Source organism: Melospiza georgiana, chromosome 1 (assembly GCF_028018845.1).
Source record: "Melospiza georgiana isolate bMelGeo1 chromosome 1, bMelGeo1.pri, whole genome shotgun sequence".
NCBI lineage: Eukaryota > Metazoa > Chordata > Aves > Passeriformes > Passerellidae > Melospiza > Melospiza georgiana.
In genome coordinates this window covers 93,125,413-93,143,358 of record NC_080430.1, presented here as the reverse complement: position 1 = coordinate 93,143,358, position 17,946 = coordinate 93,125,413, and the positions used below count along the sequence as shown (strand labels likewise).

Genomic DNA, 17,946 nt, shown 5'->3' with positions numbered 1-17,946 from the left:
GTGTAGTGAATCCTGAAGATAACTGAAATGTGCTTTCAAGCAAAGTATCTGGGTTCCCTAAACCTAACCTTAAATCATGCAAGACTACCAGGAAGAAGAAACAAGAAATAGTAATGGGTCGCTCCTTGCTGTGGAGAGCAGAAGAACTTATCTGAGGACCTGACATATGATCAGGGAGGTTTACTGTTTTCTGGGTACCTGGATCCAGGATAATATTTAGAGAGTGCCAAAGTTTTTCTGACACTTACTATTACTCTGTGTTGCTCTTCCGTGTAGGCACCAATAATGCTGCCTGGAGAGTATCAAAAGTGACTTCAAGTTCTACAGGCAATGGCCAGGGGCATAAGGGCTCACATGGTGTTTTCCTTACTCCTGCTGGAAGGGAAATGTTGTGGGGAGCAGGCAGCTGGCAATACATATCCACAACTAGTTGTGGAACTAGTTGTGGTGAGAGGGTTTTGATTTCTACAGCTATAGAACCCTGTTTGTGGGTCAGCATTTGCTTGGGAGAGATGGGATCCCTTTCACCGAGTGAGACAAAGTTATCTTTGCCAGCAGAATGGCTGACCTGTTAAAGAGGCATTTTAAACTAAGAATGACAGGGGAGAGAGTTATCAGAAGTGCTAAGAGACAGTGAAGAGCAGAGAGGGTTTATAAGTAAAGGGCCTGGAGTGACATGACCAAAAGGGATCCCAAAATCAACAAAACAAAGCTTAAGCAGCCTAAGCAGGGTCACCTCCAAAATGTAAGCAAGGATGTGCCTACAAGGCACTATTATGGAGAAATCTTCAATTGTTTTGGGAAATCAGCATGTGGGGTTGCCCTCTGCAGTGCCCATACACTAAATCACTCAGTTTGGAGAATAAACATGGTGACTTAGATATCACTGAGCTCCTGTGGGGCTAACATTTTATGGGGCTCACAGATAAGGTGGGATGGATCGTGTAACTTGACTGATGCAATGGGATACAGGCTCCTTTGGAAGAAGGGGAGGAAAATGAGGAGGTCAGGTTGCCCTTTATGAGGCAGAACAGCTGGAATATTTGGAGATTTTCCTAGGGAAAGATAATGAGGCCAATGAGATCTTGTGGGCAAACAGTTACTGAGCACACCAATGTAGGTGATAGTGTATTGTACCAATAACCAAACAATCATTGTGACTGAGGTGACTGGGAGAAGTGCCTGAAGACTGGAGGAAAGGAAATGTCAGGGAACCACAGGCCAGTCCACCCCACATCAGTCCTTGAGAAGGTGATAGAATATTGTCTACCTAGACTTCAGCAAGACTTCTGACATTGTCCCGTAAGATTCTCATAGAGTTAACAGAGTATGAGCTGGACAAACGGACAGTGAGGTACACTGAAAACTGGCCCAAAAGGCTGCACCCCATGGCATGAGGTCAAGACAGAGCCCAGAAGGTAACAGTGTAGCAGTGTATCTCAGGGGTCAGTACTAGCTCCAGTCCTGTTCAACATCTTCATTAATGACTGGGACAATGGGGCAGAGGGTGCCCTCAGCAAGGTTGTCAGCTGATGACACAGAACTGGGGTGAGTGACTGATACACAGTAGGGTTACACTAGCATGGGCTGGCAGGAACCTCATGTTCAACAAGGGGAAGTGCAAAGTCCAGGGCTGGGGAGGAACAACAGCCTGCAGCAATATATGCTGGATCTGCCCAATGGAAAGCTCTTGGTGGAGATGGTCCTAGTAGGCCCCAGGTTGAAGATGAGCCAGCAGACAGGCCCTTGTGGCAAATAAAGCTAATAACATTCTGGGCTGCATGAAGGAGTGTTGTCACAGTGTGTCAGAAGAAGTAATCCTTCTCCTCTGCTTAGCACTGCCGAACTCATACATGGAGTGGCAGGTTCAGTTCTTGGCTTCTCAATACAAGAGACATGGACACACTGGAGGGAGACCAGAGAAGGACCGTGAAGGTGAAGAGGATGAAGAAAAGCTTCTTTCAGTGATGCCCAGTGACAAGATCAAAGGGCATAAATTGAAACCTAGGAAGTACCATCTGGACATCAGGAAATGCTTTGCAACAGAGAGGATCACCAACCACTCACACAAGTTTCCCAGGGAGGCTGTGTAGTCTTCATCTGCAAAGGTACTAAAAGGCTGCCTGTATATAGTCACTTCTATCTACTATTTACAATTCTCACCTAAAATGACCCCCTATTTTGCAGCTGACTGTACACAGACAATTTCCTATGAAAAGGGACAAACCTGGGCTAAGGTTCTACCTCTCTGATTTATCCCCATTTCCCATATCATAGTCTTATGACCTTGCCATAATCTCACGGCTTCTAAATATTTACCAGGACCCAGAAGAATCATACTAGATCTAGTACTTCAGTTTTCCTTTAATTAGTAAAATTTCAGAGACTGCCTTTCTGTGAAGATCTTAATGTATCAACTTGAATTATCAGAAAGCATAGTTACAAGACAGAAGAATAGAGAAATTCATTCTTTGCAAGGTCAAGAAAACTTGAAATAAATTGTTCCTCAGATTTTGCTACAGAAATCTGCCAGGAATTTGGAATGAGGTAATATGAAAGAAGATCTCAGGTACATGACACTTTGAAAATAAAGCAAGCATTAAGACATTTTTAAGAGTTTTATAGTTAAAGAATTACATTTATAACGTCTCAGTTTTCCTGCTGTCACTATCTTCTCTTCATGTTTTTTCACATACTTTCCTTTTACTGCCTTGTGTGTCTATCTAATCTTCTGCCTTTCCTTTTTCCTGATCAAATTTGAAGGCAGAACACTCCTTCTAGGATGAAATTGCTGTGTACTATTCAGAGCTCACAGATTAAACATTTATGTTTTTTGGTATATTTGAGGCTTCCAAGCTCATTCATGGAAAAAAAAGTAATGATTTTCTTGCTGCCCTGAAACCTCTTGGCAATTGTGATGGAGAGTAGAAAGCTCTGCTCCTGTTTTTGATCCTCAGAAGCCAAACCTAAGTCAGAAAGCATAATCACATCTTGAGAGCTACATGATGTATACATACGGTCATGTAAAACAGGTGTCTCAAGCTTGTTTTCTTAGTGAAATTTGAAAGGTTAAAGGTCAGCTAGCTCATTTATTTTCCCCAAATCCTCTTAGAATACAAAAACTTTCTCATTGCCTCTGCTTATCAATGAATTCTTATCAGAACTGACCACTAACTCAGATGCAAGTCTGCTGACTGAACAGTGACAAAGCAAGGCTGCAATAAATAAAACTCTAGATTAATAATACCTCTACACTGCGTTCTCCACAGCAACAGACATATACTATGTTGAGAAGACTTTTTGTTAGCTGCTTTTCTTGGGAACAATTTTATTTTATCCAGTATTTTCTGGGATGAGATTTGGAATTTAGAGTTCCTAAATTCTTTAAATTTAGGTAAGATGGACCCTGATGGCCTGCTGATTTTCATAGAAGTTGAATTGTCAGTGTACAAAATGCAACATAATCTAAAGAAATCCTTAGTGTTCATCATGTCCCCCAGAAAAAAATGCCTTTTTGTCCACTTACAAGGTTTGTTTTTCTTAAGTTTTTGTCACTGACATATTTTGAAGTTATTGAACTCAATGAAGACTGTGACAGAGTCACAGGAGAGAATACTTTATCTTGATATCGTTAATTGATATCATTTTCATACTGCACACTTCTCCTTTCTTCTGCCTTTTTGAAATGCCACCTACATTTATAAAATTACATTACAAGTTCTCAATATTTCCATGAAGAAGCAGAGAAATCACATAAAGAGATGTCTATTAAGAAGTAGGGAAAAACAAAGATTCACTTGAGATGAACAGAATTTAACTTATTTTAAAAAGAATCCCGGACAAGGCATTAAGTGGGAGGAAAATGTATATATATATTTTTAAATCTAGAAATATCATGAATATTCTATCAAATGCTAAGTTAATATGCAGTTTCAATGAATTTGAACATGAGATGATTGCAAAAAGAAGTAATTTAAGTCAGTCGATATCACAAAATAAGGAAGCCCTCTTAGTGTACTATTGCAATCAAGTGCCAGCTTCCAGTTTGAAACATACTATAAATAAAAAGGTGCATAAATAAAATGAAAAATATCCAGGAAATAACAGAAAAATACTGAAGCAAGGTATTACTAGAATTACTAATAAGCAAATAAAGCATTATCTGAAAACCAGTACGTGAGTATACATTTTTCTGTTTCCCAGTCATATTCTGTAGCCTTTACATCTTCTTCAGTACTGGTGACATCCAAAACTTTTGACTTGGTGATAGTTAAGTATGGCTTTATTTCCATGACTCTTCCCACTGAAGCATGAAAGACAACAAACCACAGGAATATTGCTTGGTTTGCCTAATTCAAAATACAATCCCAAGCAGGCAGCTTGGGATTGTAAAATTTGAGGCACCAACCACTGCATAAGTTTCAGCCAGCTGAAAGCTCATCCGTGAATCAGAAACAGGACATAGTCAGGCCTTTTCCAAAAACTGTGTGTGTGCAACAGTCTTGTGGTTCAGGAATGTCATTCTCCAATTTAGTGCTCCCAGTGAAACCAGGAGCCTCTTGCTCACACCCTCTTCCCCCTCCCCTGTGGTGGGATGGAGAGTAAGATGCACAAAAGGTGAAGATCATGGGATGAGATAAGAACGATTTACTGGAAATAGCAATGAGATAAGAAAAGGAAATGTAACAGCAGCAATATTAATGACAGAGGGCACAAGAAAGACGTGAACAATTCATATGGAAACAAAAATTCCTGATTGCTCTCTCCACCACACTATGCAGAGCTGGAAGGGACCCCTTCTCCCTGGAAGAGACTCCCTTCCCCCAAATCCCAGCAATGAGGCGAGGTGGTAGAGAATAACTTCTGGGTCCTGGAGATGTCCCCTCCTGGATACTACAAAAACTAACCCTTCCTGCCCAGAACCAGGAAAAACAGCTATAACTCTTCAGGGTTATGAAACACTAAAGCTAGACTAGCTTTGAGCAGCAGGTTGGACAAGAGACCTCCCAAGATCTCTTCCAACCTAAATTACCCTACAGTTATATATCACAGCACACACTTTGTGCTGAAAATCCTGAAATATTTTGTAACCTCATTTATAAATCTTTGCCCCAGAATTAACTTTTGAAACAGTCTTCTCCCAGAGGATGAAAACAGGGCAGCAATCCATAAAATCTAGGACACAGAAGCACAGTAGGTATGAATTTGTCCTAGTTAAGTAACAGAACTGATGAAGTGTGTACATTATTCTTATACCAAGTCAACTTATACAACTGAAATATTAACCCAATGGAAAGGATATTTATGGAGACCTGAAGAACTCACAAAGGATGCTAACAGTGAGCTCGCATATTGGCAGCCATAAAATCAGCCACAGGTCACTTGAAAAGTCATAATCCTTGAATCCAAATAATGCCAAGAAAGGGAGTCTCAAGCTGCAATAGCAGTATCAGATGTATAGGTATCACCCGTGTGTTCCAAGAACTGAAAGCAAAGCGGCATAAAGTTCTCCATTCTCTCTACCTACCCTTAATCTCTCTTTGTGACCTGGAGAACAAGGAAGATATGAGATTTTTTAATAAGGAAGAGAAGTTTTTTCACCAAGTAAAAGGGAATGGGTGATAACCCAAAGCCCTGATGGAAAGGATTCCCAAAGGAAACAACTGAAATAGATCCTCTGTGATCTTGGCCTCCAGATATACTGGAGTGAGACAGATAAACTGAGTAATTTGGACAACTGCCTCATTATTACAAGGCAAAGTAAACCAAAAAGACAGCTTGGTGACTTTAAGGGGCAGCTAACCTGCAGACAAGTTAGGTGAGCTTTAATTATTCAGGTGATAAGATCAAAATACAAATTGCAGAGGGACAAGAGACAGTGATCTAGCTAAGGAAAAAAAGTCATCAGCCCAAAAATCCCTAAACGTAGATGGCAGGTAAAGATTTGCAGTCAGGATTCCTGTTGACTAAACTACATGGGTAGGAAGTCGCTATGCAAGAACAAGCATCTAATTCCCCATGTGTTTAGGTGGAAGGACCACTGGAGGAAATTTAGATAGATATCCAAACTGCTGTAGATTAAAAAAAGAGATCTGTCAAACTGATGCAGTTTGGGAGATGGGATATGGAAAAATGAGAGAACTGCTCTGTCTCACTGTAAAGAGTAAAACCATCTGAGCTACTTCACAGTCTTCTCCAAAGATCCCATTCATTAGTTTCTGCTTATTTTATTTTGTATAAGAGTAAGAGAAGATATTCAGTTACTTCTGATCTAATGTCATGTAATGCATTTTCATTATAGATAAGACCATTCACATCCCAAGCTGATTGGCGTTTTACAACAGAGACAGTTTAGATCCTATTTGACTATTTTGTCACTTTCGAAAAACGTCAAGAAGAATATTTTTGCCTGATGTTCCTTTAGAGGGAAAATTATAGTTTCAGTTGACCAGCAGCTGAGGGTCACTAACAGGCCTTGATGGTCCTTGCTCTGGGAGCTCCATCCAGCCTTTAGCCCTGTGCCTTCAGTCTCTGCCATAGACCTATCCAGCAGACACCAGACCCAGCCCTGACTTGTGGATTGATTTGCCGGCTTGGCCTTGGACCTGCTTCACTGCCATGGACTTACTTGCCTGATGATCTGCACACTTGGCCAGTCCTGGCCTCAATCCCTGGCTCTGCACTCCTGTCTTGCAGCAGGACTGGGCTCTGCCCAGCCGTCGCATGCTCTTCTGCTCTACTGCTCATGACTCCCATTCCTCACTGCTCCCAGACAGAAATTTAATTAGTTCCTGCAGTTTTTCCTGTGCTTTCACTGTCTGTATGGGGAAGGGGAAAAACTCTACATGGAGCTGAAAAAGGAAGAATAGAGCTCTAATCATGTCCAGAAGACATGCTGTATAAAAATCACTGCAATTCAAGGAAGCTTTAACTGAATCTTGCACTACTTGAAAGCTATAATGAATCACAGAAAATTGGGTTTGCAGACACAGAAAGTTGTTGCTTACCTTTCAAGAGAAATGGAGAGACTTTGAACTCAAGTGCAGCACTCTTGCAAACCCTTGAAAGATGCAGTTTTAGAACTTCTTAAGTGACCCTGACAGACACAAAGTCCCTCTGGCTGTCCCAGAGGAAGACCAAGAATCCCTGTGTTGTGTTTGTTTCGTTTTATCCTAAAAAACCCTATACAACAGAAAGTTCAATAATCTACTCTATTTGACTTTTTTTCACTTCTAATCTTTATCATTAAACGTTTCCAAGTGACTCAATGTTTTTTACAGATTTCTCTGATCTACTTCCCTCTTGAAAATGATATTAGACCTGATGTACCAACTTCCACCTAATGATCACTGAGTTATAATTTACTTTGTGTGTCTTAAGTGTTAATATTGCATTACATTTGGATGGTGCAACAAGAGCTCTTTGCTTCCTTTCTACTTTTTACACTAAATCAAGGAGTCTAAACGTCCTGCCTGTTATTCAATTTGCGGTTTGTTGTAGTGTTTGACATATCTTTCTCTGGAGATCTGCAGCCTACATAGCCATTTTGCACTTTTTCACTTAAATATTTTTTTTATTAAAACCTTTATCAATTTGCTAGTTTTGGCTGGGGTAGAGTTAGTTTTCTTCACAGTGTCCAGTATGGGTCTGTGTTGTGGTGTCGGAACCCAGGAAATTCATCTGGCTGCCCTGGAGGACTCCAGACCCTGCCCGGGGGTTTAGAGACCTTGGCACAGAGCCCAAGACCCCTGTGCCTTTGATCTTGACCCATGGAAACAATTGCAAACCTTTATATGAAGAATTACAAGTCAAGAAAATTTAAGTAGAATGATAGTGAATTTATCACAGGGTGAAAAACAGATTTTTGAGGTATTTAGAGTGGGGGCTCAGGGTCCTAAGATGGAGAAATTTGGGCACACCTTGTCGTTTTTTCTTCTTCTTCCTAGCCTCCATCTTCTGGGTGATGTTGGCACTTTTAGATTAGTTTAGAGTAGAAACTCACTGTCTAACATAGGTGATAGGTATTGGGAAGTTATGGTAAATAATGTACACATAGTTTTTAATATAAAAAAATAACACCGCTCCAAGAACGGGCAGTGTGCCTCAACCTGACCTGCCAGACAGACCTGTGATGGGTCAGAAAAAGAATGTTATAGATAAGAAATAATAAAAAACCTTGAGAATGAGAAAAAACAATCCTGACTCCTTCTTCGGCTGCCCAGCTGGGAAAAAGAAGCTTGTACGTATCTCAGAGTCACTCTGACCAGCAGAGATTCTGAGAATTTGGATTTGTGCTGAGCACAGGGTTGATAATATAGAGATGTTTTTGTTATTCCTGACTAGGGCTTGCACAGAGTGAAGGCCTTTCTGCTTTCCTTACTGCATCGCTGGCAAGGGACTGGGGTTGTGTGGAGGGCTGGGAGGAGACACAGGTGGGACAGGTGATCCAAACGGACAGGAGGGATATTCCAGACCATATGATGTCATACTCAATATATAAAGTGGGGGAAGAAGGAGGAAGGGGAGAACATTTGGAGTGATGTGTTTATCTTCCTAAGCAACTGTTATATGTGATGGAGCCCTGCTCTCCTGGATATGGCTGAGCATTGTTCAAAACAATGAACTAATTCCTTGTTTGGCTTTGCTTGTGCACATGGCTTTTGCTTTCCCTACGAGTCTCTCTTTATCTCAGCCCCTGAGTTTTCTGGCTTTTGCCCTTCAGAGTCTGTGCCCAAACCTGCTCACAGGGGAATGACCAAGCTGCTGTGTGGTGCTTTGCTGCTGCCTGGAGTCAAGCCTGTATCAATATCATCCTGCAAATCAATCCTGTCCTCAACAAAGTACTTGCAGCTTTTCCCAAGTAGGTATCAAATGCAATTTAATAAACATTTTCTCTATCATACTATCTGGAGAAAACCTTATCTTTTTCTAGAGAATACCATTTGACAGAATCTCATCCTTCTTGTTTGACAGTATACCACTGATAACTACTCTCTGAAATTATTTCCAAGACAGAGAAGGGTAAAGCATACCATACTTTTTGGTGACTTTTTGCTTCAGCATTTGTTTTGAAAACAAATATTCTACTGACCTCATGTCAATTAACATCTGCTGCAGAAATATTGGTTAGAGACAGGACTGCTCTTACAGTATCTTCACCAAAATGAAATTTCCCCTACTTTTCTTTAGGAGCATTTTTAACATTTTATAAGTCATGAAATATTGCACATCACCTATCACACCTCCTTGAGACTTGTTACCTTGTAGCAGAGGGAAATCAGATTGCTTTACATGATTTATTCTTGACAAATCCATTTTCACCATTGTTTAGCATCTTTTTATCTCCTGTGTGATTCCAAACAGATTATTTGCTCAAGTGTCTTTCTAGGAATCAAATTTAACCTGACTGGCCTACAATTCCCAGGGCCTTTGTGTGTTTTCTGGAAAGACAGACACAAATGTTTCTTCCCTCCCCCTATAATTCATTTACTTTTTATCCTTTAATTCTCAAAGCTCATAAGGGAAGAGTCTAAGATTTCTTAAGTATTCCATAGTGAATTAATTGTGCCAGACAATTTGAAAATATCTGACTCATCCAAGATGACTCTAACCTGTTTTTATCCCTCTTCCCCAGTTTTAATTACGCTAGTCTTCAGAGCACAGTCAGCCTTTTATAAAATCAATGCTGAGGAAGAAAAAACTTCCAACAACCAATCAGGCATGTGTCTCTGTTAGTTTTACCTCTCTATTAATTAATGGGGCAAATCTTTTCCTTGTCTTGCTCTGATTCATTACATATATTTTCTTTCATTCAGTTGTTGAAACCTTGATTAATGGCATTTAGTCCATACTTTATTGCAATTTCTATGACCAAACTGTTGCTCAGGGTGAAACTTGAAAAATCTGTGGGGTGCATGGTATGTGATCTTATTAGTTCTGGGGGCTTCAGACATTTTTGTCTCAGTAATCTCCTCCAATATTTTCAGCCACAGACTTACCAGATTTTGTTCCTCAGTGCTCAGATTGATGCTTGTAATAAATCAGAGCACAAAAGGAACATGGTGAAATTTGATTTATTTTCCTTTTTAAGGGAACCAGAGTCAGAATACAAGCCTCCCTCAAAAGCATATGTTTTTGCAAAACAAAGAGTATAAAGGAACCTTTATTGCACTGGAGTGCAATGATCTTGTGTGTGAAAAACAGACAAACATGCCAAAGAATGGGTAGCTTTCATTACAGACACTCAAATAAACCCCAGAAGGGAATTAAGCTTATTCAGTACAGCAAACGTGACCTACTAAGAGAAATCCAAACAGGACTGAAACAGTGGGACTTTTTTCTTTTTCCTGAATTGCTATTAATAAAGGAACTAACGCCTTAGAAATCTGATATTAGTATCTCTCTGTGTGTTCTATAAATTATCCAAATCTTACCTCAGAGAACCTTTGTACATCCTGGGTTAAAGTTCCTACTCTTTTCCAGTGATAATGTTTGAGTAACTTCAAAATTGCTGGATTCACTGCATTATCAGATGGCACTGTCCGGAAGAAGTAAGGATATTTTTTCTTATCAGCCAACTCTGGAGTTGTTGCTGCAAATGAAAGCTAGAAAAGAATCAAAGGACAAAAAACATGAAAGTTACCATAAGTCATCTAGCAGTCAGTAAAAAATCTTTGCTTTTCTCAGTGCAACAAGACACAGTCTGTGCATTGCTGTCATGTGGAGAAATTTCATCTTCATAGATCTTGAATGTCCTACAACTACCATTTACTTTTAAAGAGATTTTTGAAATATTTTAGCTCTATAAACCACCTGCTGAAAAATTAAACTAGGAAATCTTAAAAGTCAGTGATGTAAAATACTCTGTTTACAATAATGCATCTTGTATATTACACAGAGCAATAAGGCCTAAGGGAATAAATCTCTGTGATGAATTCCCCATCAATTTCTCTTCATAAAAGTTGAGAATCTCTCCAAGAGAATATTATTTTCTCAAATTCTTATATATCTTAAATTAATGGATAAATCTCCAGTAGTACTTCCTGTCTTCATGTACCAAAACAGCTAGAGGTAACAGAAAAACAGAAAATCATTATTTTAGCCAAGGCTGAAACTCAGAAGTTTACTCGGGTCTCTGCTTCCTTCACTGAAGCAGGCCCCCTGTGGTTTGTGCTATGAAAGAGGATTCAATAGCTAAAACACTGAAATTTGTTCATGGTGAGAGAATGCATATTACAAAAGAAAAGAGGAAACCTTTTAAAACATACAAAACCAAACAGAAAACTTCATTGAATTCTTCTGCCCAAGTTAAAGGCAGCGTGTTTTTGTGAATGTTTTTCAGACCGCATTTTGAAGAGAATGCCTGCACATTCACTTTTTGAAAACTCTCCTATTCCAAGGATACTTCTGGTCATTCCCTCCGGTTCTTTTTAGGCTTCTAGGAATGTACTTCTCAAGCATTTTTTCAGCCAGGATTTTTGGTTGAGGTTTCTTAAAGTACTGTTTAAATTGGTTTGACTGACACAAAATAAGCTTCCTGATACAATTATTTAAAGACTTTCAAAATCAATAGATAGTCAGAAAATGTAGGTGAATTCAAGACTATATATCAACCATAGCTTTAAGTTTTCACTTTCCAAATCAAGCATTCAACACATTTCAGTTAGACAACCTTTTCTGAAATTCAGAGTAGACAAGTTTAATCCAAAAAACCAGTTCAAGTCTTTTCTTCAAAAAGAAGAAAAAAATTTTCTTTCTTATATTCTTATATTCTCTATTTCTTTCTTATAAAAATCTAGATTTAGACTATCAGAAACAGGACATTCTCTGTTTGATCTTAGACTCACAAAGAAAATATTGCATTTTTATAATGGCCTGAATGTAGTTTGTTTTCCTAATTAAAACAAATCTAAACAATTTAAAGTGTGCATAATCTGGATAGTTTACAGTATACAATTCAAAATAGAAGACCCTTTCTCTTCACTGGTCAGGAGATAATGAATAATGTAATTGTCACATAATTCTGAGGTGAAACAATTTAGTATAGCAACTGGACTTTCACTAGATTTCATGAAAAAAGTGCAATATGAGGTGCTATGATATATTGTCATCTTGATTTTCCAAAACCATTCCCATAAGGAAAGAAGAATGAATATCTGCCAGGTAGACCTAGTCACCTTTTCTATTTGGCCTGGTTGGCTTGAACATCATGTACTCACTGCTCAATGAAAGTGGAAATAAGGACCAGTACTGATGACTGAAAAAGAGAGAAAATTTGACATTAGAAATCCAACATGAAGAGGAATACCTCTCTGCAGCCCACCAGCCTGCTCACTGCAAAGAACCTGCTCTTCAAGTTATTATGGGTTTGGATCAAACATAATTGGATTGATCTTAAGAAAAAGAAGTGAAGAGCAACACTGAAGGAACAGTAGTGGCAAGAAACATCAGCAAGGTTCACCTAGCTCAGATTATTAAATTGAATGGATTTTTTTTTCTGATCAGTAGTACAAAGATCCATAGTAATGAGAAGCATCTCTATATGTATGAGCTTGCTTTAGGGTGAAGATCCATGATATAAGCAAGACAATTCAAAACCATCCTTTGTGATTTTTTAGTGACTTAAAGGGCCTAAACTAGTATCCGAATTGCTCAATTTTCCTTGGAAGAAAAGAAGCAAAACATTACCTCTCTTCATTGCTTACAGAAAGATGAAGTCTCCTAAGAGATTTCTCAGCCATGTGAAGTGAGATGAGACAAATCCAGATATAAGTGCAAAACTAATGACATCCAAACTACAAAAAAAAAATATTCCTCTTCATTTTCTTTTTAAATAAAGGTTTCATTAAAATAAAAAATGGGAAAATTTAATGTTCAAACAATTCTTCTTATGTAGGATGTATTCAAAGTCCTTTCAAACATCACATATATCATGGTTAGTCTCATTCAGCACCACTTTGACAATTAATAAGACCCTTGTAAGAGATGGAGAAATAGCCTGAAAAAGTTAAGTCGTTAAAAATATTTAACTTTTCCTAAAATTATCTCTGTAAGAGTTTGGGACATGTAATGAACTTAACCCCAAAATCACCAGCACTCAATATTCTGCTTTGAGAGGGTCAAGGATGAAAAATGGAATAAAACCTCGTTATGTTCTAAGAAGTGGTTATAAAAGATAATGTTAAGAAATGAACTGATATTTTTTAAAAAGTATGCGAGATAGCACAGCTATATGGAAATATAAAGAAAAGACTCATAAAACCCCCTTTATTTAATGTGAGAAAGCAAGTAAGATCACAACACACTCCACCCACATATGCATTAAGATTGTACACTCCTTTTTAACTGAGCATTTTCCCTCTGTATTTTAGGGCCAAAGTTGTTTATTCACAGCTGATTTGAAACTTGCATATTGAAAGACTTTTAATAGTTTCTTAACTTCATTCTACAGGATTGAAAGCCACCCTGCTTTTTGTTATAAGAATTTATTTTGATATCTTAGTTAGTTAGCAAAGGCAATCATATTGTTCATACAATTCCTTGCAAACTACAAAAGTTCTATTTTTCACATTATTGCATTTTCAAAGCATACATATTCATGCACTGCTCTATAATTTTTTTACAGGTGTTTACATTTGCCTCTCCATGTTCAGGAGGAGTGAGAGATAATCATTTATGTGCAGGATTATAAGTCAGCAATAAATACCTGTGGGATGTATGATGTCATTCATTCACAGAAAATTCCTTTACAGAACTGCTAAAAGGTGATGGCCAAAAGCCAAACTTCAAGAAAGGATGAATGAAAAGAAAAAACCATTTTTTAAAGATGTTATAAAGCAGAAGACACAGTGGACAGCTACTGGGTGATACATCATAACTCTGTGTGCGGTGTTTGTGTGTGTGCACACATAAATAGGTTCTGTGCATATATGTATGTAGACCTGGATTTTAAAAAAGCTTATATATATTATATAACTATCTATCTGTTTGAATGCTGTCAGAAAACCCTACATCTACTTCCTAGATTATCTCTGAGAAATCTTTCTTTAGAATATATTTAGAATATCTGCTTCCAATTTGTGAGCAACTGGATCTGAACTTAAAATGAGAGTATGTAGGGAAACATAAGGCATGACTCAGATGGGAATTTCTGAAATGAAGCAGTATAAAACTTTGAAATAGAAAATAAGGTAATATTTACCATTCAAGTAAGATCTATAAAATATTAACTATAATACAACATGAGAACTAGATAGACCAGGGTATTGGATAGACTTTGGTGGACTGCTGAAAAACTGAAAAATATACAGAAAGATTTTATTATGGAAGTTTTTGGGGTCAGGCATATGTGTTGATGAATTACATTTTTCCAAGAAAGGTAATATTTTTTGAAAATATTAATATAGTTGAAAATCCACACATTTTCATAGAAACTTTGTCATTAATACTGGATAGTGATGTGAAAGAAAAAGGACGCTAAAACAAAATGTGGAAAGGAACAGTTCTGCAGAAGGGGAGCAAAAGACAGCTTCAAACCCCTATATTAAGTTTAAAGAGGGTATGGTAGATTACATGAGAAACATCAGTCTGAAGTGCTGTCAAATGCTTCTGTGTAAGGAAGGAATGATGCATTCAACTTAAAGTCAGTACAGAAGCAGGTATGATAGATAATAAGCTCTTCTGTTCATTTAAAAAAATGGGATGCAGCACTAATGAAATCAATGGGGAAGACTAAGAATTATGTAAAAAAGGATTAATATTATTAGAAAGCTAAAATGAAATTAGAAAAGGAAACAACACTATATATCCCATGTATATATCCCATATATGAGTCCAAAAGCTGGAAGGCTGAATGAAGCCACACTGCTGTCTCATGTACTGCAGAGAGAAAGGAAGGCACCAGGAATGGCAAGTAGTCCTCTTCTGTTCAGTTGTTTTACTATCTCTAGGAAGTATTTGTTTAATTTTTGTCACTGTAGTATGGTACAGAAGTCTAGGAAAAATAAAAGAGCAGAATTATCCCTGGGTAAACAGTTCCCCGCATGAAAGGCAGCAGGTCTATTAATAAGTCATATTTAAATGGACTGTATCAGCTAAAATAATCCAGTAACAGTAATCCTTTGCAAAATTATTGTAGACCCAAATGTGTAGATCTTAGCTGAGTCTGACCCAAGCTGAAAGGAGCCAAGTGGGCCTGGACAGAGCAGTCAAAGGTGGCAACACCAGTGCCAGCCGTAGCTGTGCGGAATCGAGTCCAGCCTCCAAAGCGGCAGTGTGGCTCAATGTGTACAATCTTGCTTTTGGGGGCTGTCCATTGTTTTCCTGTTCCCAGCCAGGGACAAGGAGAGTGCTGGGGGGAGCACCTGCCACCCTGTCTTTGTCTAGGGAAACCATGTGGTGCTGTGTGTGGAAGCGGCCGCCGTCTTGTCTTTGTCCCAGCAGCCACGCAGAACTATGTCAAGGTGGTGAACACCTTTTTGTGTGTAAAGCACCTCCTCCTGTTGTATACTTTTGTTATTGATATTGTTGCTGTTACTGGGCATTTCTCAGTCCATTGCTGTTTGCTTTCAGTAAATTGTTATCTCAACTCATGGTCTCTGCCTTTGTCCCTCTCCTACTGGAGAGGGTGGAAGGGAAAGAAAGTGGGTATTTGGAGTTTAATTTCTACACCCTGTGTTCATGGAGTATTATATAAGGGGTGGAAAAAGGAAAGGAAATTAAAGTGCTTTCAGGTAACAGGGTAACATCCCTTGAATAAAATGTCATCTGCTAAGAGAACTGATTCATGCTTGCAAATGGGGAAATCAGCTTACTGAGCACCAGAGATTAGCTTAGTTTTCCTAGGTTTTTGCACTAAGCTTGTACAAGTACTTTACTAATGATTGATAGAAATTATAATGTGCCCTGTTGTTGCAAAGCCAGTCCCGATGGAGAGGGCTCATATATGGCAGCTATCACCTTTATTTCTCGCTCATTTTCTAGAAAGTTAAATTATGCTGATTAATCAGCATTGCTAAACAGGATATAAACTGCTGATTCAAGTGACTGATGCTAACATTTATCATGATAACTAGAGATTGCATGTCATGTATACTTAGATAGAAAGCAGCATTTTCTGCAAAAAAAAAAAAAAAAAAAAAAGAAAATGCAAATAATTATTTCCAAGTAAAGGGCAGAACACCAGAAAGCTCCACAGAAAATATTCAGAACCTTGTAGTACAAAAACAACAAGAACAAAACTCAGGAAGATGATGATTTGCAGCAATGTGTACTTGTGACACCACACACCACTCCTTTGTGTGCCTTGCCAGCTCTAATGCTTTGACAAGCCTGGGCCAACAATAATGATACTCAAGTTCAAGCATGTGATGACTTGATGGTCCCAGGAGCTAGAAGAACCAGAATGGAAACTAATGAAGAGTTAAAAGATTTGCCTGCTGCCGCTCTTGAGCATTAGATGATGTCACATAACAAATGGAACAATACACTCTTAACCGAGAGACAGAGAACAGATTGAAGCATAACAAACTGCATTTTTAACAGAATGGTAATTATAAAATATAAGTATTTAGGTTAAATGCTAATTCATGGTAACCTTACTATACAAGCCAACTTATCCAGATGTGCAGTCAAACTGCCACTGAACTTGATCTTGCCTCTAGCGAAGTTATGAATAAATTTTAATCCCATAACAGTACTTGAAATAAGAACAAAAAAAATTATTCTAGAAGAATATTAAAGTGAACCTTAAATACTTGATAGCTTGTATAATAAGAAAAGGGATAGATTAGAATGCCTTTTCCCACCTCAATGCACAAAATGTATCGCCTAATCAGCTTTGATGGATGACTTGGAGGAAAAACATGTGGAAGTAACATTGCAAAAATGGTTACAAGCACCTATATATTTGGGAAATATGTCAATAGAAAAAGGTAAGTGCAGCAATTACATTGACAGTTGCCTGCATAGATATTCAAAGCAGGGGAAAGCAAAACGCAGCAATAAAGTTCAAAAAACAAAGATACTGTTTCTTGACAATTTACCAGTACAGCTGCTGGTGAGGAGTGGCTAGATACAGGCAGCAAGGAGGTAGGTTTGAGCTGGACCTAGAAATCACAGTGGCAATCTCCCCCCCAGCTATGCCCTAATCCTCATCCCCAAACAGCACAGGTGATAAGTTGACATAAAGAAGGCATAAGTTGACTAAAGAAGAAAATAGTAAAAATAAATTATTCTTTTTCAGCAGTGGTAGATAGTTACATTTTTACCTGTCATATAATACTCTTACATAATTACTTGAATGAAAGCTCTGGAGATTCCATCATTCTGAAGATTTTATGGGACTCGACAAACTTCATTGTTACAACAAATAGAACTCAAAATTAAAAAATGAGTAAGGCCTTTCTTTATGACAGCTGCAAGAGCAAAACAAAAGTCTGGGAGAATATCTGTGATGTCTCACTAGGTGGTACATGGGCAGGATGCCTCATCCAGATGGGAATATGAAGATACACATTGTATTAAACTCATTGGACAAGAATCGATCTCATGGATGAGCATCCCTTTCATAATCCATAACATATTACCCATGTGATTAAAGATACTGTTCCTTTTGAAATCAGATGTTTTGTCAAACACTGCTGCCCAATATCATCAGCTGTTACCTTCATTAATTCTGTGCCTGAAATTGCTTTCACTGACTGCCTGTTGGCACCTGGGAGTTTACAGAAAAAGCACTTCCAGCTGGTCTCAAGGTTGGAAGGCACCTGTCTCAATGCTGATGGCATTCCAGTGAATTAATCTAATCACAACAAGACTGATATTCAGCTGCATTTTGCTCTGGAGACATTTTAGGAAGCAGTCCTGGCTGTTAAACTAATCAATATTTTTAAGGACAGAATATGATTTCGATAAAATCCATATGAGAAGCACTTCAGCTGGAAGATG

At 38.3% G+C, this 17,946-nt stretch overlaps 1 protein-coding gene across 1 annotated transcript in view; it reads right to left on the bottom strand.

The window, feature by feature from the left end:
• Positions 1-17,946, bottom strand: part of GABBR2 (gamma-aminobutyric acid type B receptor subunit 2) — a 457,024-nt gene that overhangs the window by 264,724 nt on the left and 174,354 nt on the right. The window contains exon 3 of the mRNA XM_058039616.1: positions 10,434-10,604. Coding sequence (XP_057895599.1) covers positions 10,434-10,604 — 171 coding nt within the window. The remainder of the gene's footprint in view (positions 1-10,433; positions 10,605-17,946) is intronic.